The sequence below is a fragment of the Excalfactoria chinensis genome, chromosome 1 (genome assembly GCF_039878825.1).
Source record: "Excalfactoria chinensis isolate bCotChi1 chromosome 1, bCotChi1.hap2, whole genome shotgun sequence".
Classification (NCBI taxonomy): domain Eukaryota; kingdom Metazoa; phylum Chordata; class Aves; order Galliformes; family Phasianidae; genus Excalfactoria; species Excalfactoria chinensis.
The window spans coordinates 173,627,656-173,653,240 of NC_092825.1; the positions used below are offsets into that span (position 1 = coordinate 173,627,656).

Sequence of the window (25,585 nt, forward strand, 5' to 3'; positions counted from 1 at the left end):
CCACCTGTTTATTAGGGAGGGAAAGATTGATTCCTGATAGAGAACCTACGCTTGCTTAGTGACACATTTTGGAGCTCTTTGGAGATGCCTGGTTACTGGGGCTTCTGGCAGAATTTCAGCCTGTGCTGTAGAGCTCTTCACTTTCGTGTAATCTGTTGATATTTACAAGTGCAATATCACATTGCTTTCTTGTTGTTCTTATTTTGGGTTGTTACAGAGCAGAGCTGGTGTAGTTCCAGACACCATAACTGCTCAGCATAACAATCCTGTTGTAAACAGGATTATTTCTCTGTCTCTTATTCTAACGTAATGACTTTACTAACAGGATCTTGTCTAAAATACCTAGCCTGTCTCATAAGTGAACTGAAAGAGGAGGACCTCTCCAGAAGTTTAGCCTATCTCTTCCCATCTTGGAGAAGTAATCCTGGTGTCCAGTGCAGGCTGACATGTAGACTGCAGGAGAAGGGTGGATTCCATACAAGCAGATGGAGATGGACTTTTTTCCTTCCGTCATACCTCTCTTTACCTTTCTTAATTGCCCTCTAGTGCTACAGTAGAGTGGTAACTTGAAGTCAGAGCTAACTCCTGTTCTTGCCTAAAGCAAGGTATTTTGCTATATTTTTTTCACAGCATTTGATGATGAAATAGTTTCTACAGATGTCTCCCGCTACGTTGAAGATCCTGGGTTTGGGTACAAAGACTTTGCACGGCGAGGAGAAGACCATCTGCCAACATTCAGAGCTCAGGTAGCATCTCTTTAAAGTACATTCACTCAAAGAATATATCCAGGTGACATTGCTGGACAAGGTGAAGTAGTGGGACGCATTTGTTACATGTGCTTTTTCTTGTTATGATCCATTAAATAACTTGGAATCTTCTATAAATTTACCAGCAATAAGTGCTTTACAATTCATAAGTCTCAAACAAGAGATTTCATTTTCAGTTATATTCCAAGTATTAGCAGAATTAATACTTGAAAACTGCAAAGCATATCACTGACTCTGGAATAAAGCAAAAGGTAAAAAAGAAAGAATCCTTTTCTGTCCCTCCAAATGTGAAGAAGACCCTACTGGAAGAATACTTCATTCCTGCCATTTGCATCAAGTGCTCTCTGCCTTGAGTTATCAATAGATGAATCTGTCTGTGAGAGTGATTGGTGAATCCTTCCTGGAGATTTGAATGTCTGAAAAGAAAAAGAGTTCTTAAATATGATTGCTGTAACACTGAGCTTTCTGACTCTTTCTGAATATATAAATATTCAGTGCTGTTGAAAGAACTGTCTTTTGTCTGTACCTCGTCTTACATATGGTATCTTTGTCCACGACCAGACTCATAAGCCTTCCCATGATATATGATACAGCAGAGACCTTCTAGATGGTGCTGTTCCAGGTTATAGAGTAGATTCATGAGCAGTCTGGTGATAAATTGTAAGGAATGGAAGAAATCTTAAACCAAAACAGAGAACTTCAAGTAAAGCACACAGTAGGTGCAGGATAACTCCATGGTCAGAAGATGTATCCAAGACTTAAAAATAAAGAATCTGTGATCACTTTCAGGAAATGTATTTAGCTATATAGCAGCCATTGCTGGTCTGGATAATTTACTCTGCGGTCTTCATATGAGCCTGAAGTAGGTAGATACTGCCAAAAAGAATAAGGCAGTCAGAACCTGTAAATCAAACATACTGCTTAAATACTTTAGGAACAGCAGGCTCCCATGGAAAAAAACTCAACCAGAGTTGAAATTGGAACTAAAATGTCTCTGCTCTTAAATAAGCAGGACAGCTCTGGCCTATATTCAACGGAGTCACCTTAGTAATTTAACTTTATTAGTATGTCCTACTCTAAAGCAGTTCAGTGTGTATACCCACATCCAAATGCTCTGCTATTAATGCTGCTTAAATTGAAGCAGCATCACAAAACTCTGCAATAAATCTGAACCTCATTCTGTTGAAACAAGCCTGTCATTTCTGTCTGTGCATTTAAATTCAGTGATAGAAATAGGTGCTTCTCACACAGCAGAATGTCTTTAAACTTCTTTGTTTATCCTTTTGCACGATTGCTGTAAATCAGCTGTTGTCAGTAAGCGCTGCTTTACCCCATCCTGGCGTTTCTGTCTTTGAAGTGTTTATGATGTCCCTTGGGTGTACTTGACACCTCTGCAGGGCCAGGTAGATAAGGCATAGCTCCCAAACTTTGTGGTTCTTTGGACTGGCACCTGGAAGTCAAGTGGGACCTGGAGCATTTCAGATGTCACTGAGTTCCAGTTTTAAGCAGCTGAATGTTATCCTTCTTGATACTTCCCTTAGTCCTGACCAGGGGCTCAGTCTGGTAGATGAGTTCTAAAGCATGTAAATAGAGCCCTTGCCCCACAGTACTTCTGGAAAACAGCCAGGCACAGATAAGTACGTGGCAATGATGCCCTCAGCTGTAGAGAGTCTGTGATGAAGTCATTCTCCTCTGCTGCTGATGCCATGCCATCACCATGCAAAGATCTCCTATTCCTCATGCAAACAGCCATGCTTTTGCTCTTGCAATCCAGCTGCTTGGCCAAGACCTGGATTTTATTCCTTTGTTTGAGGACTTTTCAGCACTTTACCCAGTGATTGTACATCCTGGATTGAAATGCATACTCCAGTTTCTTGGAGTTAAGCACCAAAGCCTCCAAGAGAAATAAATGTTTAAGTTTTGCAAGTCTGTCTTGCTCAGAATGACACCGGTGAAAGCAGCAGAGCAGGCAGTGAAAAACTGCCTCTGCACTTCAGAACAAGCTTGGGGTTTTTTCTCACATAGGATGGTGAGAGCCAACCAAAGGTGGGCTCTTGTGATGTGATAGTAGTGAACAAGGAGACCTGGCAGGATGAAGCAGACGACAGCAATGAAAGATTCAAAATGCAATTCTTTGGAGGAGAACAAAGCTCCTCACAGACAGCAAAAAGTATTGAGCTGCAGAAAGAATCACACAGGAACTTCACTTACTTTGTATATTTATTTGTTTCCTTTTTCTCCTGCAGGATTATACTTGGGAAAATCATGGCTTTTCCCTTGTAAACAGGCTTTATTCTGATATTGGGCATCTCCTTGATGAAAAGTTCCGGATGGTGTATAACCTCACCTATAACACTATGGCAACACATGAAGATGTTGATACAACTACTTTAAGAAGAGCTTTATTTAACTATGTCCACTGTATGTATGGAATCAGGTATGGGAGAAAACCCCTGGCTAAGGAGTACATTCAAAACAGTGTCAGCACCAAATGAAAACTGAACTGTGTGAAAAGCATTACCTGAGACTCTGGGTGTAGAGGTGGAGGTAGTACCTCAGTCTGGAAGTTGGGTGGTTTGTCTGCTGTGTCAGTAAACCTTTTACTTCCAGTGAATTATAATTATGAGTGATATTAATGATTATGAATCGGGTTGGAAGTTGTTACAGCAGCATCCTCTCTGAAACCAACCTCTATTCTCTGCTCAAAAAAGACAGCATCCCAGTAGCGAGCATTTCCTATGTTAGCAGAGTGCATTGTAGCATATATAACAAGTACTTGCATTCCTAAGCATAAGAACTTAATGCTGCAAAAGATCAGAAGTTACTGCTGCAAATGACCGTGCTTTTAAGAATGTGTGTCCAACAGAATTCCTGCCTTTGTTACGTAGGTATGATGACTATGATTATGGAGAAGTTAATCAGCTACTTGAACGCAGCCTGAAGGTTTACATAAAGACAGTGACCTGCTACCCGGAGAGAACTACCAAGCGCATGTACGATAGTTACTGGCGTCAGTTCAAGCACTCGGAGAAGGTACATATTGCACGGCCAGACTGGCTGCACAGAGGCCCACATGTTGTTCATAAATGAAAATATGGTGACTTCCTGCCTATGGCAGCAGGTTGGAACTAGGTGATCTTCAAGTTCACTTCCAGCCCAAACCATTCTATCGCTCTACGACTCCTAAAAATGGCTGTATTTCCCAAACTAACTGTTTTTAAGAAGTAGAAAACAAATGAGATTAATTCATTGAATGTTAAATATCAGTCTTAGAAAAACACTTGCTAGTGTGCCAGAAGTCTTGATTATTTATTTATATTTTTTACTTTGAGTGACTTCTGCATAAAATCGAACTGACATCTGTAATAGAAAAGTGGATAAACTTGGGAATGCAGATGCAGTCAACCGTGCCAATGCTTTGGATCTGTGGATCAGAAAAGAGCTTATTCCACATAAATATAATCTTCGCAGTGCTTTTCGTCAATAAAATTGTCAACATGTCTTCAGATATCTAAGTTAAATACTTCCTGACAGGTTCAGTGCTTGCGTGCCTGCCTGTCCAGTGTATGAATTGTTCCTTATTCTGTGCTCCTCTATAGCGTTCGTAAGTGGTAGTAAACCAAAGAAAGTATGATTCACGAGTAGCTATGCCATGAGGATATAGAAGTGGTTTCATTGGGACTTTTCAGATTGAAGGTTCCTTAAAGCAGGTGAAGTTAGTTCCTAGGACGTCGTCCCAAAAGGAGCTGGGGTCTTGCAGAAGGTACAGGGAGAAAGGATCTCATTTCTTGATGTGATACTTTACTAAAGGTTCCAGATGCGATCATAAATAAATGATACCGCATTCAGGGGTGAACTAAACGTCTGGTTTAATTTCTAACAGGTTCACGTCAATCTACTTCTAATGGAAGCTCGTATGCAAGCAGAACTTCTGTACGCCCTCCGTGCCATAACTCGTCACTTAACCTGAAGCATTCACTGGGAGGGAGTAAAGGAATTTTTACTGAGTATGTAAAGACCTTTTGAAATAGATACACACCAGAAGCTTGTTTGTGATGTAGCATCAGGTTATTCGATTCTATAGTGTCAAAGTTTAGCCGTGTTTCTTGACGGCTGTAATGTGCAATGACGTGTTTTATTTTCTTGATGCTTAACATTACTAATGATAACAGAAGTAACACTGAGGAGCACTACTCTGCATTGTTTCCGGTTGGATTTCTGCACGGTGGTCAGAATCCTAAAACTCTCTTTATGATATTCAATTCTAGCGCTTTGTTCTTTAAGCAAGGGAGTGAAGTGCTTAGAGACTTCTTTTCCAAGCAATCATTTTACAGATTAGTGGAGTCCAGCAGAAGATCGATTCTGCCTGTTCTGAGAGCGCACCACCAGCTCATAACTCTGACAGAGATGCACGTGCTGTGTTGCATTGAATTGCCCACTGGATTCTTCTGTGTCTCCTGGAGACTGCCTGCCAGTCACTGTCTTACTACAGCAATTGAAGGTGATGTGAAATGTGGATGCAAACCTTGACCGCGCTTTAATGTGAAATTAATCATGACAAATTCTACAGCATGCTACTGAAGTGCAAAAGTCATCTGCTTTATCGTGTCTCTTCCCCAGAGGAGAGCCTTCGCAATATGCCATTTCAGCTACACTTATTGTGTTTGAATCATGCCTGGTCTTGTTTTACTGACAGCCACCCTCAGTTGTCTTTACAATGTCCATGCTCATCACACGTTGCAGTTTGTTGAGTTGGCACCTATAAAGCTGATACACAGGCTGACCAAAAATAGGGTTGTGGGGTTCTTGCACTCTCTTCTTTCTCAATGTTTTAAGTAAGGAAAGTAAAGGAAGGTTAGCGTATCTGTTCTGTCGTATTGGATGTATAGGAATTTATTTCCCATAACTTCTTCATAGCATGAAATTTTAATATTCAAAGCTTAAAAAGTTTCTATGCATTAGTGTGGGTGAACAAAAGAAAAGTGCAATATTAAAAAAAGCAAGCTTTTTTCCCTATCATGTCACTGCTAAAGTGTCCTTCTTCTATAGCCATAAAGAAATTGTAAAACCAAATTTCTTTATTGTCTAAGGCCTAGCAGTTTTGTTTTAGCTTTTGTGGCTTAAGACAACCTGATACTGAGATGCCAAAGCATCCCCAAAACAAAGCATTCTTTGACAACTGGTAATATTGGGGAAGGGAAGAAATAAGCTGCCAAAAATGTCACAGTTTTGTGCTGTTTTCTGTTGCTTTTGAATAGTTTTAAGAGCACAAAATGCTGATATTTATAGCTTTATTTTCTATTGCATTTAATGAACCAGTGAAGTGCCTAAAGAGATGCTTAAGCTTACCCAGTGGGATGTAAGTTGTCACTGCATAAACTTTTGTCTCTCGGTTTGGACTTTCCATAGTGCTTTGAGGAGAGTGACCTTTCTTTCCGTTGCATACACGCTGATCTAACTGGATAGGTTTACTTTGAATATTCCATGGTATTTTAGGAGATCACACAGGATTTCTATCTGTTGTTAAAGAATAGTTGTTGAAAAATGCCGTTATTACCAGTGCAGTCATACTTTCCATTGAGAAAATCATGGACCAGTCTGCATCTGAAGCCGGTTTGCTTCCCTTTTCCCGAGGCTGTGCCGTGACTTCACATGTCGGTTTATCCTCTCTGTCCATCTGCTCCAGGTGGGAAGGCTGAATGATTGTACACTTGGCTGCTCTTTCCAGCTGCAGGCCCTGCATGCGGAAAGCTTTTGAGGAAGAAATCAGACATTTTTCTTGTTTTTTTCTGGAATGTAACGTTGGCTATTTAGACAACTAGCTGATAGACAGCATTGGAGTCTCTTCTAGAGACAACACTGGATGAAACATCCGATGTGTTTATTTTTGTAGCCGACTGCAGAGATTCCTCAGAAGCGTTAGGACGTGAGGATGTATGAACTTAGATTAACTTTCTTATTCCTTCCTACCGTAACGGTAGTGCCACACCGAATGGCTTTTGTGCATTAGGGCAGGTCTTCTGAGAGGCCTTGTCATGCAATACTTCTGCTTTCTTTTTCTTTTCAAGTGATGACAACTGTACAGTATACTGCTTTAAATTCCTTTGCTTTGAAAAGTCAAGTATTTCTCAAGAAGCACAGCCGAGCTCTGGAAAGGAGGTGAAACTACATTAGGGTAAGGACTATGACCACTTAGTTTCCCTTCAGAAATGCGAAGGCCCTTAGCATAGGTTGGGTTTTGTGTTTGGAAACGTGAGTGCCTTTCCTTCTTTCCTTATGAGATCTACTTGCCGACTCAGATGCCTTCTGAGCAAAGTACACAAGCAGATTTGAGATGTAGAAACCGTAAATGGATCGCTCCATAAAATCAGTAGTAAATCAGTAATCTTTTCTTTAAGTGCCATATCAAGTCACATATGGCCTGCGAGACATTCCACGGTAGGAAATGTCAAGTCGTTTGCTATTCCTTTTTTTTTTTCTCTTAATATTAAAAGCAAACTTGAAACTTCTGAAAATGTTTTCCATGTGGCATTTCTTTCCAGTATTGCATTTACAGCGTAACAGTTTATAGCTTAGTTTTTATACTCAGATTTATGATTTTTAATAGACGTTTGTTCAGAATAGATCTTTAAAGTCATACAGTTCTACCATATGCTTCGTGCATGCTTTGGGCTCACACTGTGCCAAAGTTTCACGTGCAAGTGTTCTTGGATTTTGAAAGCGCTCATGAATGTGAATCTTCCCGCTTTGATCATTAATGTTATTCTGAAGAGGACAGTAATTGTTGGAAGTGCAGATACTCTCCATCTGCCTTCCTTTCTTGGAACTGATATTTACCAGCATTAATGTCAGTGCACAGAATCCCAGCTGTGACCAACAGAAAGTGTTCAGTCTCCTGTCCGTGAAGAGAAAGCTCGTTAGGTACAAATTAACCAGCTAGGGAATGTAAGTAGGGAATACAGCTTTTGAGCTGGGACAGCTTCTTTTCATTGCAGAATCGCTGTAAAATGTGTGCTCTGATTGATAAGAGTACATTATCACTGAAATTGATCCTTTTTTTTTCTTGGTAATGAAGAAAAGTGGAAAAGATACTAATTGGAGGAAACATTTGCATTACCCAGAACACCCTGCCCGCAGCTGGACATCACAAGAGTGTCATCATGCTGGGACAGAGACCGTTTTAAACGGAGGTGGAGTTTGGGAGATAGCCATTGAAAGCAGCGTTGAGGTAGCCCGTGGAAATGTTAGTAAGCTGTAGATGGATTTATTTTTAGTGGTTCAAAAATCCTAAAGCCTTCATGAAAATGAAGAGGATGTACTTTCAGCTTTAAGAACTAGCAGATTGCCACATCAGCTCTTCCCATGTATTAACAAAGTCCTTAAAGCGCAGGAAAATCCGTGATTATAAACAACTGTGAATGTAGGTCTCGGTACAAATTTAGAACAGATTAGGGTAGCACAGAAAAGAACACATTTTGCTTCTCTCTTACTTGAGTGCAGAAGGTCGCAACAGCAGATTCTTCAGTAGCAGTTCTGTTCATAGCAAGGCTGGGAGATGCTTTCATGGGATTGGGGAAGAGCAGCCAGAATTGCAGTGGGAATTTAAGTACTCAGCGCTCAGCAAAATTCGACAAGGTTGGATTTTTAAAGATACTTCATCACCTACATTCGATAGAATACAAGCAGTTTCCATAGAGATTATGAAGCAGATCCATGTGATTTGCAGCAGTTGTTAACAAAATGGCTTTTTGGGGAGGCTTAAAATAGAGAAATCTTTCCAAAAGAAGTTAAACTGTAAGCTGCTGCTCTTGCAAAACAGGTTTTTGTTTCTCATGCATGTGTGTTTTCCATGGACATCAACGTGCATTTCAGGCTCATATTCCAGAGTTAGGGCTCCCTTTTTGAAGAGCTGGATTATTTCACCTCTGCTTGCAGAAAAGATCAGCTGCCTTTAGCAAATGGGTGGCTTGTGCCAAGAGTTTTGGACAGGTGAATATATTCCAGATCTTATTAAGTTGAACAGATTCTCTTTCAGATGCTTTCTTTAGGCGTTCAGGTCCTTCTGCCCTAAATAAGGGATGACGTTGCACAAAATGGAGGTGGGGTTGGGTTCATAGTAAAGGAACTTTCCCAGTACTGATCTGAATTGACCTGTTAGAATTGGTTTGCCATTAAGTCTCAGTCCAAGAGCTGGACAGAAATGTCAGTTTTCCCCATCTGAGCTTTCGATTTATTCTTCCTAATATAGGAATGGTATGGTTGTCTAAAGAGATGCACCCAGCAGGTTTTTCTTCTTCGGAAACTTTAAATGAAGCTTTTAATCTGCAGTTGAAAATTATTATGACATTTCATACCTACTGCATGGATCACAGTGGTGGGAGATGGAAATAGCACAGTAACGTGAGGAAACTTGAGTTGCGTCTTGAACAGTGTTAATGTATTTCTTAGGGCAAGTTTTCTTGCCATGCCATGATGCCGCTGCTCCCTCAGTTCACATCAGATCTCTCCTGCTGACATTTAATCCTTCTGCTGCTCACCAGGGGCAAAATCTGTTGTTTTTCAGCCTGCTGCCACCACCCCACCTTACGTGCTTCCTATCATCCCAACTTGCAACCCCCGGCAGTCTTGCAGAGACAGCCTTACAGCCATAACCTTGTAAGACAGCGTAAAACAACGTACAGTTCTTACATGACCATTCATGGCTGAGTTCAGAGGACCTTTCTCCTGTTCAGAAACACTTAATTCCAGGATCGGGTTATTTCTGGGCAGGAAATCTAAATCAAGTGTGAAGTATGACGCTTAGTACTTGCTTAAAACATTGAAGTAGTTCTTGTTAGTGTTGCATCGTGTTCCATCTGTGGAATTAGAGGAATAATCCAGTGGATCTGCTGACAAAATGCCTTCTTTGGCAAAACACGCCTATTAGAGCCTTAGAGCCAGGCAGGCTTCTTACAAGCTGCAATGGGAATTTTGAGCTGCTCTTGTGCTGTGTGGATGGGAGTAGGGCAGGCACCAGCAGGGCCCTTCTGAGCTGCTCTTTGTGTTCTCTGTAGTCAGACAGATGCAGATGGCCTTCAGAACAAACGGATTTGGGTTTGCCATGTATTTGAGGAATAACTCCCATTGCAAGCTTAGGGTAGTTATTTGAGATGCAGACACATTTGGGTGTTGATCAGAGCTCACAGAAGACAGGAATCCAAATTCTGCCCTTGTTCTTTACAGTAGGTAGAGCCAGTATTTAAGTTGCCAATGAATATATGAAATGTGGGCAGAAGCTCTTGCTGCTGGAGTCAGAAACAGGCTTTCTCGAGGGGATGCACTTGGTATAGCAGGACGTTGACACTTTGGTCAGTTAGAGAAGCCTCGCTGATGTGTCTAAAAGGTTCATATGTATGTCCATGTGTAGAGGAGGCAGTAGGAAGTACCTTCTTCCAACCCTGAGCTGTTCTGGGAAGCTTTTCCCTTTTCTTACTCCATGTATGTGGAGGGGAAGGGAACCTTTCTCATCTGGCTGCATAAAGCATGCTCCTCATTCACCACTCCATGCTCATGCCGTGCCACCAGATGCAAACCAGCCTTCCTTTCCGCTTCCCTCCCCATCCATTGCCAGGCGAGTGGGGCTGTGAAAGGCTGGATGCCCCAGAGAAGCTGTGGGTTCCCCATCCCTGGAGGCATTCAAGGCCGCGTTGGATGGGATCCTGGGCAGCCTGATGTGGTGGATGGCAATCCTGCCCATGGCGGAGGGATTGGAACCGGGTGGGCTTTAAGGTCCCCTCCAACATCAGCCATTCTATGATTCTGTTTTCCTATGAGACACTCCAGCATCCAGGGCAAAAAAAAGATGTTCCAAACCACAACGATTAGGCTGCATCCCTCGGACTCTGTGAGGAGGCACAGGCACCAATATTCCACCACTGTTGATCGGAACTGGATATAAAAGGTAGCTTAAAAGAAAAAATAGATATAGGAATTCTGTAAACTTGAAATCTCTCAGTTTTACCCTTTCTCCTTTTGCTGGAGAGCTATATAATGAATGTATATGCTTTATCTTTCTATCTGACGTAACTGAAAATCAGACTGCCAACTTCTTGTTTTGTATTAGCCTCTTTTTCTTTTGTTTTCTTTTTTTTTAAGGAAAAAAAAAAGAGTTTGTGAGCAATATATGTAGCATGCTGTGAACGTCTGTTCTGATCTTTATAGTTACTCTTTTAATTCATCAGTATTAACACCAGTTCTTTTTTTTTTGTGTTTCCCTTGGTACTTTGTATGCAGTGTAATCAGAAGCTGTGATGGGCTCTGCAGTCCCGTGCTTTGTTACTGTAACTCCTTGATTTCTATGAAGCACCTGACTGTGGGCCACTGGGCGGGCAGTGCGGCCGTACACCACTGCCACTTTTCAATCTCTTGTACTATGTATAGTTTTAAGTAGAATAAGCTTTTTAACAGAATATTGATGCGGTTTATGATTCACACCGGCTGCGAGCGTCTGGTGAGTGAGAGTCTTTGTATTTATAGTTGTTGGGGGGGATTGTTTTGTTATTTTGTTGTTTTTAATTCATAAGGTAGCAAACTTGATAAACATAGCCACTTTAAACTGCTCGTGTTAAACAGACCCTGCTGTAGATGGAATACCACTGTCGATGCGGGAGGAGCTCTGGCACCGCTGAGCCTACAATGCCCCGCCATGTTGGGCCATGTCCTCATAGACCGTAGCTGCAAGGCTCGGCCCTCCTTGCCTCAGCAGGCCGCTCCATCCCCTCTGCACAGAGCAACCTGAGCGCTGTGGAAGCCTTGCTGGCGAGGAAGGACAGACAGGCAGACAGACAGATGGCCCAGTGCTCAGCCAGCCCGCTAGGCCAAGGTGGGAAGCGTTAGCTCCCAGGCCTTGCTGCAGCACACAGATGGCCCTCTGGTTTGACGGCCACAAAGGCTGGTTTGCTAAGGGCAGGAATTGCTCCCCGTTCGAGTGGTTCTCCAGAGACAGCCTTGGTCTGAGCCTCCTGCCAGCAGCACGGTGCTGGGCCATCCCTGCAGGAGGGCAGCTCCCTGCTGACTGCAGCTCTCCCTTCTGGAGAAGGAGCGCCTCGTTCCACAGCTGCTGCCAGCTCTGCCCTGTTTGGGGACAGAAGAAGAAAGACAAAGCTCTGATCCTGCTGCTCCGTCCCACCACGTGCCCTGCAGCTCTGCTCTCTGCCGGGCAATGGGTGGCACAGGGACACGTCCCCACATTGTCCCTTGGGCCACCACCTGCCCTCAGCTCTGGGCAGAGCTTGCAGGGTCTGTGCTGTAGCGGAGGTTTGCCTGCAAGGCATGGCAGCTGCTAGGAGCAAACTGTGGGTTTCCACAGCAGCTTTTACCATTCTTGTTTCTGCTTTTGCTGATCGGTATCTTTTTCCTTTGGGTTTATTTTCCTTTATTTTTGCAGACTGACCCAATGGGATGGGGAAGGGGGAGGGTTGTTTTTTTTTCTTTGTGCGTGTGACTTTTTCTTGCATAGTTTTTAAGTTACCCGACTTGAATTTACCTGAACAGATGCAGAAGGAACTCTTTGTGTGTGTGTGTGTGTTGTGTGAGGTAAGAGACAAAAAAAAACCCACGCATTTTTAAACAAAGGAATCATGTATTAACATTTTAACAGCGATTCATAAATCTGCACTTTTTATGAGGTTTTGGAAAAAAAAATAAATAAAAAAAATCTATTTATAGGTACGGAACAATGGGGTTTGTTTAAAACTGTATTGCATTTATACTGGCTGAAATTACTTTCATTGTTATCAGTAGGAATTTCATTGGTTAAATAAAACTGATAAAACCTGCCTTTTCTTCAGTGAGTCATTTACTGAGTGCTCAGGACTGTGTCAGTGCAGCACAGCACGGTGTGTTCTGGGATGAGCTCTGGTCCTGGAAGTGTTATTCCCTTCTATGTACTTGTCCTGGTCTTTGGTGTAGTTCTGTACTGCAAACACAGGTCCTGAAAGATATATTGTTCATGCTGAAGGTCTCATCTTTTCAATATGCAGCTGTGGTTGGGGCGGTGGACATCACATAGAATCATAGAATCATGGAATCACCAAGGTTGGAAAAGACCTAAAAGATCACCCAGTCCAACCGTTCACCTATTACCAATAGCTCCCACTAAACCATGTTCCTCTACACAACATCCACTCATTCCTTGAGTACTCCCAGGGTCAGTGACTCCACCACCTCCCTGGGCAGCCCATTCCAGTGCCTGACCACCTCTTCTGAGTAGTAATATTTCCTCATGTCCAGCCTGAATCTCCCCTGCCGTATCTTGAAACCATTCCCTCTGGTGCTGTCACTAATGACACAAGAGAAGAGGCCGACCCCCAGCTCACTACAACCTCCCTTCAGGAAGTTATAGAGAGCAATGAGGTCTCCCCTGAGCCTCTTCCAGGCTGAACATTCCCAGCTCCTTCAGCCTCTCCTCCTATGGCCTGTGCTCCAGACCCCTCACCAGCTTTGTTGCCCGCCTCTGATCATGTTCCAGGGCCCCGATGTCTCTGCAGTGTAGGGCCCATGGACATCACGACCCCATGGACATCACAATCTCATGGACATTGTGTCATGCCCAAGGAGAATGCCAAGTTTCTCTTCCTGCGAGAAGCCCAGGGACTGTGTTGCAGGGCGGTTTGTTAAATGGGATGGGTTTGGGCCTTGTACATCTCAGTCTCTCTTCTTTTAACGCTGATTGCCAGAGAAGCCATAATTTCAAACACAGCTCTTTGGCTTTGCTTGGGCACAAAGTGGAACACAAGCGGTTCCTTCTCAGGAAGCACTTCTGTGCTGTGCAGGTGATGGAGCACTGGCACAGGCAGCCCAAACACTGTGGAGTCCCCTCTTACGATGATGTTCAAAGGCTGCCCAGACACAATCATGGCCAGAAATCTTGACCTGCTGGTGATGCTTTGCCTGATGCAGCCAGGAATACTATCAGCTTTCTCAGCAGTAAGGGCACATTGCTGACTTCTGTTCAACTTGGTGCTCACCAGGACAACCAGGCCCATTTCATCAGAGCTTCTTGCCATCTGGGTGTCCTCCACGTATCCTGGTGCCTGCAGTTGTTCCTCTCCAGGTGCTGGTCTCTGCTCTTCTCCTCATTGAATGCTCATGTGCCACACTGGGCAGATGTGAGATGATGTCACCACCCCTTGCAGGTAACTCCTGTGTGATACCTGGCAGGATCTAGGAAGGGATGAGGGCTGCAGTGAGGTGGGCAGCCCCATATGGGTGTCAGGTACCCAGAGAGATTCATCTGGGCTGACCCCAAGACCAAAGTTCTCCTCCATTGCTGGAGTCCTTGTACCACTTCCCCAGCCTTTGGTGATGCCACTCATGTGAACTGTCACCCCAGTGGGACAGTGAGCTTCTAAGATGGTCTGCACCTCTCTGACACCATGAAAAAGTTGTTGCCATTCAAAGTTCTTCTGCAGCCATTGCAGTCCGTTGGGTCACAGACTCTTTCAAAGGCAGCCCAGAAGGAAACAACTCACTTTAACTCTGCAGAGAGAAGTTTTCAATTGTAGGCTATTATCTACAGCAGGGCAGAGGTGTTTGCTTACACCAGAGGTCCCCACCCCACCACCTCCTGACAAGGTGGAGCTTGGCCACCCCACAGATGTGCATTGGAAACACTCTGGGTCAGGTTCTTGGCAGAACGGGAGCACTCAGTACAAGTCAGGCCGACTTGCGGGGTCTGAGGTGCACTCGATGCATCATGACCACACACAAATTCAGACCACCACCCAGATGGAGCTGTGAGCCCTGAGGGTTTCCAGCAGCACTCAGAGATGTTGGTCACTGCATCCGTCCTACCCACATGGAAAGGAAGAGCAACCCAAGAGCCCTCTGAGGGGTTATGGAAAAGACCATCTCTCCTGCATGATCACCTGGGGGACCTGAGCCAGTGGGTACCCTGAGGGTCTGAATGGGTGGGACAAGTGCCATCAGATACCAGCCCCAAACTAGACTTCACTGACCCCAGCTTTGGGCACCCAGCTGAGGCATCCAGGGTAAAGCCTGGGTAACTCATCGCCGTGAGTCACTGATCGATGGATCACTGATACACAAAATAGAGGCATGCAGGTTAAGTGATTTTAAATGCCCACACTTAGGTGTGACACAAATCCAGATAGCATTGGCAAATTACAACAACACCAACAACAAACAAAAGAAAGAAAAAGTCCTGTTTGATAAACCATCCCTTTCTGACAATACACTTCTTTGGAGGTGTTCCAGCCAGCTGTAATACTAGCACTGCTGGGAAGTCTGCAGGCCTTTCCGCTTGGCTGAAAACACCAGTTCAGCTGAAATCAACGGCAGATGTTGCCCCGTGTTAGGCGCATTCACAAATCGAAGCAAGCCCAGAACTGCACAGCAAAGAGGAATTGCTCCACGCCGAGTGTGTGGTATTGCAGCCTCGCTGAGATGCACACCGCAGACACGCCTTGCACTTTGTGCTCCCAGGCAATCCTTTCTGGCCAAACGAGTTACACTTGTACTTATTTTTCAGTGCCTTTTTTCGTTTGCTAGCGCTGCCTAAATGGAAGAGAGAACTTGTGGACAAAATGGGCTCGATTCCCCTCCAGACTGCAGCAGCAGCCTCCCATGAGAGGTACCGAGCAGAGGATGGAGCTCCAAAGCACACGATGGCAGCAGAGGTGGGACTCAGAGGACCTGACTATATCAGACTGGGCTCCATGGGCTGCGTTGCTGAGGTTGCTGTTGTTATGGATGCATGGCTTATTTCTCTGGGCTCAGCCCAGGGTGAAGATAACAGAGGAAAAGGCCACCTTAAAGTGCACAGAAACTCCTGCAGTGAAGGGCTGGGTGATCTGGTTGAGGCAAGTTCAAGTCACGTTGCCTTCCCTGTCCTGTGAGTGACTCTGAGCCCACAGTTATCATGATAAAGACAGGGAAGACCAGCCCTTCCCCCTTGGTCCGCCTGTGGCTCAGGGCAGCTCTCAAGCACTGAGCTGCAGATCCCAAAGGCACACAGACCTCTCTGGGGGATGTGCTCAAGGAGAGGTATCAGCACAGAGCAACCTGAAAAGGCTGGTCCCAGCTTTTTCTTCTGTCCTAAGACCATCCAGCCTGGGCAGAGGGATCCCAATCCCTCCAGAGCAGGAGCTCCTCAGCCCCTATTCCCTCACATGGGAACTTCCCTTCCCCTCCTGCTTCAGTCCCTTCCCACCACAGACCAGCCTCTCTTGGCAGGGGACTCTTCGGGCACATGCAGAGCTAAACACGTTGCCTGCAACACCCAGCTCTTACTTACGTGTTCCGTAGCTTAATGAATTAACTCTTTTAATGTGCTTCGATAATGCAAAGGTGTTCTAAAAGCACAAAAGGATCATTAATATCAGATGTCAAACCATAACAAAGAACTGCGCGGCTGTGTTATCTTATCTACCTTTGGGACAGAAACGTGATATAGCCGTCCCTCTTTGCAAAAGTCACTTTTATTTTGTTAAAGCCATACATTTCCAAGGACAGAGTAAAGCTCACAAGCCATAAATCATGCCCAGATAAGAATGATCTGAAACAATACTCTGCAGCAGGATGTTGCTCGTTCTCTAACAATTACTGGGTGTTTCAGGCAGATTTCCCACTGCCTGCTCAGACATGCAGCAGAGAAGAAAAATGACCTGGTGCTGGTCAGGGTTTTTCATGTTGGAATCCGAGTGTGTTCAGACAGCTGTAACAGTATGGCTCCACATCGGCCCAAATCCTGCAGTGCTGCAGTCTCCTGGATGGCAAGAACTGGCTGCTCTGCAATGGGGGCTGCAGCACAGAGACATGCCCACAGACTGGCCTCAACCTCGCTGGGTGACAGTGGTGATGGAGATGTGGTGACACCAACTCCACAGCGCACTGGGATATGAGAGCAGGTTGGAGATAAAGCTATGCTTAAGGCACAAGAGAGGCATGTGGGGGCCAGCTGGAGCTGCATTTGGACATCGGTGCCGCCACATGTGCCTGCTGAGGGGACCCTGGGGCACACACACTGGTGCCCACCGCTGCACTGACGGCTTCAGCACAAAGGAAGGATTAGTCAAACGTTGCTGATTTTGCACGATTAGACCTTCCCTCTTCTCTCGTCCCCACAAAGTCACACCCATGGGAACAAGGGCTGAAGAAAGAGGAGCAGTGAGGACAGGGAGTGCAGGTCAGGGACAGGTGCCCTTCTGACATGAACGCTGCTCATAACTGAGTCACTGGACAGAGATATATGGAGCAGAATGCATACTGAGCCCCAGGCCTCCCTCACCTCCAGCTGTTCTCCAGGCAAGGTCTATTAAGACATAAAATCAGTGAAAGCAGCAAAATTACCCACAGGGCTCCCTTGCTCTTCCCCTGTCATGCGTTCCCCCTGTCCCCCTTGTAAGTACATCAGTGCTGCCACCAACCCAGAGCAGTCCTACAGGAGGATCATTTTAGCATCAATCACAGAATTCACAGAATGGCCTGAGTTGAAAAGGACCTCAAAGGAGGAAAAGGAGGAAAAGGACCCCCCTGCTGCTTGAGGTGCACTTGCACAATATGCCTAAGGAGGATGACCAGGACTGTACCAATCCCCAGCCTGGGCACAATCCAGTAGAGATCTCTGGTTGGATGAACCGCCAGCTCTCAACAGAGGCAGGGCAGGCTGGTCACTGACACTCGGGCTGATTCAAAGCCTAAAGTATCACCTACGTGGCTCTACCGAGCTTTGGAGTCCACCAGCCAGGGCAAGGAATTTGGGGTTGAGATCTTGATTGGTCACCAGGGGATAGTTCAGGAAAAGTGAGCTCGGTTTGGTGAAGGGAAGGAGCTGGCAGCAGGTCTGGAGAGCTGTGAAACACACCCAGCCAAATTCCTTCTCAAGCTCTGCTGGAGGGACTCCAGTGCAGTGCAACCAGCAGCACGACTCGGACCCATTCCCTCCCCTCTCCCCATCTTGCCCCTAACCCTTGTACTCTGCCCACCTTTTCTCTTTCAGAAACTGAAGTCCTTCCCCAGACCACCACCTCTGCACCACGAGGGATGTGCTTCTGCAGAAGTCACTGCCCGTGCATAGGTCTCGGTGTTGTCCCAGTAGGAAAGAAACAACCTTGTACCACATTTAAAGAGCATCTCCCAGAGGAAGCAGCTTGATGTCTGCAAATCACAGGAGGCCTGTGACCTGCACGGATAAAATCCAAACATGTTGAAACGGATAGAGCTTGAGTTGCAATGGTGATGTCCCCTCGTGAAGTTACCTCGGCCCTCCCTGTTACTCCCCATATTAATGTCACTTACAATAAATACCAGAACAAAATCAACAGCGTTTGGCCACATATCTTAAAGCATTTCCCCACTCCTCTTTCATTTTCTGTCTTTGCAGCCTTGATTTCAACCCCTATCAGTCACCAGAGGAGCCCTTAGGGATAAACCGCTTGACTATGTGACTAGCCACATAATAAAAGCCATGCAGGATGGAGGCTGTGGCATCAATGGCCAGTGAGAAGGTGCCACCGATCCCAGCGGCCATGTCTGTGACAACGGAGGGAATGGCACAGATGGAATAGTAAGGGAAAGAAGCGAGGTGAAGGACAAACCCCATGGGGATGCGTAGAATCCTATAGGTGATGAGTGCCACGTCTTGAATAATTCCCAGAAAGCCCAAGAAGATGTTGCTGATGACCCTCCCCATGTCATAGGGGATGCTGATGAGCACCATGCTGATGGCTTTAAGGTAGGACACCATCCCGTTCCACAGGCCGTAGACTCCATCCAGAAGAGTACTGCCAACTTGCTTGATAACAAGCCACAGAAAGTAAAACAGAAATTTCACCAGCTCCACAAGCAGGTAGATGAGGAGTTCCAGAAGTTTGATGAAAGGGGTAGCAATTATGCCAACCAATTTCCTCACCAAGCCACTGTCTTTGGCCTCCTCCTTGTCATTTGTTCCTACCTGCTCTCCAGATCGGATCTGACTAACAGCTTGCAGTATTGCTTCCATTTTCTCATTGCTTTCTTTGTCTTCTCCGCAGTTGCCCTTGAACAAGTCAAGCCCCGCTAGGAGCTGCTTCTCCAGCTCTCCCACTGTGAGGTCTGCCAAACTGCTTTCATCATTGACTTTCTTCACCAGTCCTAGAGACCATCCCTCTGGAGCATCACAGCATGCTGCCAGCCAGAGGGTCTCTGGCACAGACACCTTGCCTTTAACTCGGACACTGGAAGGAATTGCTCCTGCAAGGAGATACAGCTGGTCCTTCTTGGAACAATGAGGGAACAGAGCTTGCTCCACCACCCTCCTGATGTCACTGTGCCAGGCTTTGCTCAGAGAGGGATGCAGAGGGACAGCATTTGTCAATGTATAGGTGGCCATTTGGAAGTCCTCCTCATTGAGCGAGCTAGGGTTCAGCAGCCCTCGCTCATAACCAGAGCCCACGTAGTCTGAGGTCAGAGCTTGATTTGCACCAAGGCTGGCCAAAGAGCCAACAACATCAGCTTCAGCCACCATCTCATGCTGGTCATTCTCTGGATCATCTATCTGAAATAGCAGAGAGAAGAGTTAGTGCTTGCAATTCACCTTCCTACAAAGCAATGCGTAATATAGGCTTTGAAGTACATATTCCATGAGGACTGCTACTGCATGCTGTGCCATGGATCACACCCTGCACTCCTTCCTTACTGTCCTTGTGGTGTTGGTTTCAGAGGGCTGTGCACTGCCTTTGCTGTCCTGCTAACTGTGTTGGTTTGGACTGCCTGTGCTGACTGCAGCTCCCCAGTCTGGCCTGTAGCACAGCACAACCTCCAGTTGCTCACCAGCCATCTTCCACTAAGCCTCAAACTGGTGTTCATTTTCTAGAAGGGATATTTGTATTCCTAAGGGAAAACCTAGAAGGGATTTTTAATAGAACGTTAGATTTAGGTCTGTGTTTTCACCTCCTACGGTGAAGGCACTTCCAATTCCTTTAAGCATCTGCTGTCTCATCTTTAATCAAACCCAAGCAATGAAGAATGAAAGGCATGACATGTAGGATGCCTAAGGAAGGCATTTACCTGTCTCCACTAAATGAGCAAGTTGGACACTATGGCAGATGACCTGAATTTCACTGCCTTTAACACAGTCGGTTTACTGAGCTCAGGGCTCGTCATTAACAGTCTGAACCTGATCTTTAATGACCTCCCAGAGTCTTGTGGGTGAGGAGACTTTGTCACCACAGGTCCTCAATGTCCTCAGTGGAATCTGTGCTATGAGCTTGTGTCTGCCCTTGCCACCGCATGGAACCAGAGGCGGCAACAACCCCCCTGGCACCTTGCACAGAGCTACGCAAGGAGCTCATCATACACAGTGGAAGCTGGAGCACCAGGGCACCTGCTGTGTTCAGGGCTTTCTCAGGTGACTGCAGCTCTCCCTGCTCCTTAAACACTCCTCCTGACACTGCAGCCTCTCCAGGGGGGTGTGCCAGATTGCTATTTTCTTCCCCAAATTAGAGGGCAAGTGTGTTGGTAGGAACTCGGTGGCGGCAGGCAGCCTCTGGCAGTTGCTGCCTCTTAAAATCTCTGTTTCTCATCCCAGCACTGCACTGACCCCATTACAGCCTCTCTCTTTGCTCCTGGCCTCCAGGCTGTTTACTGCACTGTATAACACATGATTTGGAGATGTACACAGCAGACAGTTCATATTCTGCCTTGTATCACCCCCCAGTCACTCTCCCTGGTGCCTGGGCTCTCCTGGAGCGCGCTTGGACACATGGCTACCATCTATGTCCTTGAAACCTTGCACAGAGCTGGCACCCCCTCAGAGATGCAGCTCCCTGCATCCCCTCCTCTATGTTCTGTGCTCAGTGTATGCAGCTATCCATCATCCTTACTGCACGAATCGAGGTCTGGTCGCTTCTTGCAGCAGCCAAGCCCCTGCAGCCTGGCCTCAGGTCTGTCTCTGCAGCAGGGCTGGACACAGTGCCAACACGAACCATTTCCAAGGGCTGCACTACCCCCGGCTGCCTGCTAGGAGGGATCTTGCTTCGTTTTGAAGGCGTATTGCATCGGGGCTGGAAGGATTCCTACGCGCTGATGCACAAGTCTCAGCTTTTTTGATGTTGTTTTTTGCTCAGGCACCTGCAGCCTCCTTGACAGCATAAGGGAAATGCTGAGGGGAGACCGAGGTGCTGTACTTCAAAGACATGGAGACCTGAGACTGTGCAGCTGTTTCCTTGCAGAGATTCCCCAGCTGCATGGGCATAGACTTGAATCTCTCTGGTTATGAGCTGATGCACACATACCTGGAGGTGCCTATCAAGCAAATATGTGCTTGCTTTGCTGTTCAGCTCCAGGGTTTTGTACATTCCATTGGGATTGTTTGGATGCAATTAAGAAAGAACATGAAAAATGTGGCCGTGTGCTGTGCATGCGTAAGACTCTGACATCAGTGAGTGCTTATAATAACTCATATCATGGTCTGTAATAACTCATGTATTACTGAGCATTTCATGCCTCCTGTAATGCAGCTCCAAAGGCAAGCTGTCTCTAGCACTGTATCTAACCTTCACACAAGCTGCATTCTGACTCCCATAACCTTCGGTTTGTGTTGCAACAAGAGCACATCTGCATCCATGGGCAAAGAGTGAATCCACCTGCCATAATACCCTGCAATAGCTTGGGGCAAGGCCCAAGCAGACAGGTAAACAACTTGATGCTGTGAGGATTGAAAAGTAAATGATGCATCCAAACACCTGTTTGGATTAGAGCCCAAGCACCTATCAGTATAATACGTGTCTCATAAAGTGGGGGTTGTTGTTCTGCAGAAGGGAGTGAACCTCATGCCATCTCATGGTCTGTGCTGCAGGAAGCAGCTCCAGAAGCACGTTTCTCCTAATGACCAAGGCTGACAAGAACAGCAGCTCACACATAGCCGTGGCTGAGTGACACAAACCCTGCCTTGGTCCTCCAGCTGATGGAAGTCACCAACAAGAAGAAAACACCAGGATATGTACCCAGCCAGTCCTGGATTAGAAAAGAAGCAGCACCCCCAGTGTTCTTCATTTCTCTCAAGACAAGATTCAGACCAAACTATAGGCTTTCAGACCCAAGTGACTTGTTCTTAAACCTAAGAATCACAAAATCATTAAGGTTGGAAAGGATCTCTGAGCTCACCGTATCCAACTGTCAGCCCATCCCCCCCGTGCCCACACACCACGTCCCTCAGTGCCACATCTCCGTGGTTCCTGAGCACCTCCAGGGCTTGTGACTGCACCACCTCCCTGGGCAGCCTGTGCCACCGCCTCACCACCAGTGCTGAGAAGGAACTGTTCCTGATATCCAACCCGGCACAGCTATTACCTCCTGTCCTAAAAGAAATCAGCAACAGAGCAGGTCTGGGTTCCCGAGCCTCAAGGCGTTCTGTCAGCCTCCTGATAATCCTCCTGCCATTTCTGCCCTCTCATTTTTTAACAGTCCTGGTTGTGAGATTGATTCATTGTTTCCAGCTGCCGATCAGCTGTGGGTGGTCCTGATGTCCCTCTTACTTCTCATCCCATCACTACCCCAGTATTATGTCTGTCATTTGTTTCACATTGCTGAGGAGGTAGGAATGCGGGGTGTGAGACAGAGCCCTCACACCTTATATCCTGATCTATTACCTAAAAAAAGAGCATGTGACAACCCTGAGTCACCCAGCAGAGTGCAGAGAGAATTTTTATCGCAGTTTCCTTCTGCTTCCTCTATCCCCATGTGGGTGTGCTCACACGCACCACTGTGCAGTTCAGCCTGTTCATACCTGGCTATCTCAGTACCAACCAGTGTAATCCTTACTGCAGAGCAGGTGCCATGAAGACTTTTCGTCATCATTTGACTTAGCCCCAACACCAGAAATGTGGGTGATAGATGAGAAATCTCTTCACTTTCTCCTCTTGCATCAATCTGGACTGCAGCCTTACTGCCCACCCACGGCATGATCCTTCTAAGCCAGAAGGAGCACAAGTGCCCTGTGCCACCACTGATTGCTCCAGCCTTCATCCCACGTGTCTTTACTGGGGGCTTTGCAGCCCAATATGGGCTTCAGTATTGAGGGAACAATGGGCAAGTTCTCTACTACATCCTGCTCATTAAAACCCTGAGTGGGGGGTAAACAGGAGGGAGTTGATCTCTGTCCTCCTTCCCTCCATAATGCCACCAGCTGTGGTACAGGTGTCTTTCAGACATGGGGACACTTCCAATGTGCATCATGATGTCAGCTGGGAGGCTTTGTGGTTGAAAAAGAAGGAAAGAGGCAAACAAATGGCTCAGAAGCCAAAGGGGTAGAGAAGGAAGCAAAAGAGTCCAGGAGTTGGACTCAATGGCCTTTAAGGGACCCTTCCAACCCAAACAACTGCATGATTTTACCTGTCTGGCACTAATGTCAGCAACTCGCCCCACAGAGGAAAAGTCCTCAAAGCACTCAGCAGTTTGATGCTGTCACCATTTGGTGTCACCCAGGAACACAGCCACTGCATCCCACGGGCTACACGGGTGGGAGGCCACAGCAACTCGAGGCAGAGCGGAGCCGATGGGGCTGTGCACATTTCTGAGGCAAGAAACACGAAGCCTGGGGAGCCGGGTGAGCGTAAGGCGGTCGAAGCAGGAGGGCTGGGCAAGAAGGGAAGTTGCGGCTGGAAAGCCTCCATCCCTGCCCGAGCAGGTGGGTGAGCCGGGCCCGAGGCACGGGAGGAGACGTGGCGGCTTCAGGTGCCGCGAGTGTCGGGGCAGCCGACCGCCCCGAGGCCGCGGTCTGCCCCGCGCACCGAGCGGCAGCACCCGGCAGCGCTCCGCGCCCCGAGCCCGCAGCACGGGGACACCGCGGTGCTGCAGCTGCCGCCCGTTCTGCCTCCGTAATCCGAAAGGGAAGAAACTTCAGGCTCTGCTCCGGCACCCCCTGACACTGCGGAGCAGAGAGGCAGCTGGGGCAGGCAGGGCTCTCCTCTCCCCCTCGCACCGACGAGCTCTTCTCTATTCACTCTCAAGCACAGTCTAAGCTCGGCATCTGCCGGGGGTTCACGAGCATCCGTGGGGCTCCGTGGCTGGGAGCAGCTCCCCCCCCACCTCCCGCCGGCAGCCGTACCCGAGGAAGCGGACCTACCTGCGGCTCCAGCAGCCAGCTCTCGTCCGCCCCGCTTCGGGCTGCCCCCGTGTACTTGAAAGCGGAATAAAGAGGGATTTTGTCCTTGGTGCTGTAGAGGGTTGCGAAGCGCGGCTCCCCGTTGTACTGCTGACAGATCTTCACGTGGAAGGGCTCGGTGAATCCTTCTGGTGGAAGTCGGCCGGGGAAGAACACGTTACACTCGGCAAAGCCGGCTTCGTTCTTGCCGACGACTCTGCCCAGAGAAAAGCTCGGGAAAAGCGACACGCAGAGCAAACACAGCACTGACATCTTCACGGTCCGCTCCCCAGGGCCGTCCATCCGGGCTGGGTACGGCGCAGCTCTGGCGGTGCGGAGAGAGGCGAACCCGGGCGGGCGGCGGTCCCTGCGGGCAGCGGGCGCTGCTGCCGGCGGCGGCCACGGGCGGTGCCGCGCTCACGCCCGCTGGAACGCCGGGCAACCCGAAATCATCGCTGCTAACTGGGAGGAGGAGGAGGAGGAGGGAAGCCCTCGGCGGTGCCGTATGTAGCAGCGGGGTGTGGTGTCTGCATTGCAGCACAGTCCCCGGGAGGAATTTTGGCTGACGCAGCCAGAACTCTTCCTGGGGCTGCCGTGGGGGATGCCGCAAAGTCAGGTTCGGCGCCCAGAAGAAGGGGTGAGCTGCCGTCAGCAGCCCCCAGCCTGGCCGAGGGAGAGGAAGGAAGGGAGAGGGGAGAGAGGAGAGGCAGCGGGATGTCAGCAACGTCGGGAACACGCTGTGCCCCTTTGTGGGGTGTCCGCTGCTGCTATTGCTGCCAGCACCGTGCCCATGCTTGGCAAAACATAGAGCTGGCAAAAAAAGCCACAAGGAATGAAACCACTCCTCGTGTTTATAATCGGCTGTCACCTGCCTGTGAGCCTACAGCAGCTACTGCTGGGTTAATGGGTAAACGAATGACTGTGGTAACTGGGAAAGTTAATGTTTTCGCAGCAGTGGGGTGGAGAGACTACAGAGTATCTCCTCAAGATCAAGAAAACCTGCCTTTCCTCACCCTAGAAGTTGGATACGATCAGATATACTGCCAATAACTCACTCCCGCAACTTAAGAAAGCCAAGGTGCCATAAAGGATGCTGTCATACAAAGCTGCTGCATTGCTACAGCTATTTCCAAGCAGGAGGCCCCAAGTGCCACCAATTCTCAGCTGCTCTGCAAGAGAGGCTGTATGGCACACACAGCCTGTATTGCAAGCAATGCCATGGGACGGAGGGCTGCCGAGGCGCCCGCCCAAGGTCAGGAAAGGAGCCTGTAAAAGCGCTAAGAATAGCCTGGGCTCTGAGGCTCGTTTCTCACTCAGGGATGGCTTCTTGAAGCAACATAGCAAAGAAATTCGTCAGTGCCTTTTCATGTGATGTTATCAGCTTGGGGAGACAGAGGCAGGCTGGGCAGGCTGAGGAACAGCAGGAAATGCAGCCAGTGACTTGTTTGGTTTCCAGGCAGTGTCCTGGTCACTCAGCCCTGGCAGAAAGAATTAGTCATGTGCAGAAAGATGATGGGAATGGAAACAGTGCATGGCCCAGCCAGAACGCAGCAGCTCCAAAAGACAGGCTCAACATTTCAACTCCCTGGATGTAAAAAGGGCTACTGGGAAATCAAGAGCTGAAGCAAAACTTGAGCTCTTTGGTGTTTATCTGATCCCAGGCTCGCAACTATCTGGGCAACAGAAGGAAATATTT

At 47.4% G+C, this 25,585-nt stretch overlaps 2 protein-coding genes across 2 annotated transcripts in view; one reads left to right on the forward strand and one right to left on the reverse strand.

Annotated features, from left to right (window-relative positions):
* SESN3 (sestrin 3) overlaps positions 1-12,583 on the forward strand; it is a 39,833-nt gene extending 27,250 nt beyond the window's left edge. Inside the window, exons 7-10 of the mRNA XM_072326785.1 lie at positions 631-746; positions 3,014-3,204; positions 3,656-3,800; positions 4,651-12,583. Coding sequence (XP_072182886.1) covers positions 631-746; positions 3,014-3,204; positions 3,656-3,800; positions 4,651-4,737 — 539 coding nt within the window. The 3' untranslated portion in view covers positions 4,738-12,583. The remainder of the gene's footprint in view (positions 1-630; positions 747-3,013; positions 3,205-3,655; positions 3,801-4,650) is intronic.
* A 3,650-nt stretch (positions 12,584-16,233) lies between these two features.
* Positions 16,234-24,331, reverse strand: ENDOD1 (endonuclease domain containing 1). Its single transcript, XM_072326788.1, has 2 exons — positions 23,872-24,331; positions 16,234-19,302 (listed from the first exon to the last, which is right to left on the reverse strand). The coding sequence occupies exons 1-2, from the start codon at positions 24,190-24,192 to the stop codon at positions 18,169-18,171; spliced, it is 1,455 nt and encodes a 484-aa protein (XP_072182889.1). The 5' UTR covers positions 24,193-24,331; the 3' UTR covers positions 16,234-18,168.
* Between the last annotated feature and the right edge of the window lie 1,254 nt (positions 24,332-25,585).

Excerpts from the sequence above, each read along its gene's own strand:
- ENDOD1 (XM_072326788.1), bottom strand. The coding sequence starts at position 24,192 with ATGGACGGCCCTGGGGAGCGGACCGTGAAGATGTCAGTGCTGTGTTTG. Across the intron at positions 19,303-23,871 it reads GCTGGCTGCTGGAGCCGCAG|ATAGATGATCCAGAGAATGA; the intron begins GTAGGTCCGCTT and ends CTGCTATTTCAG.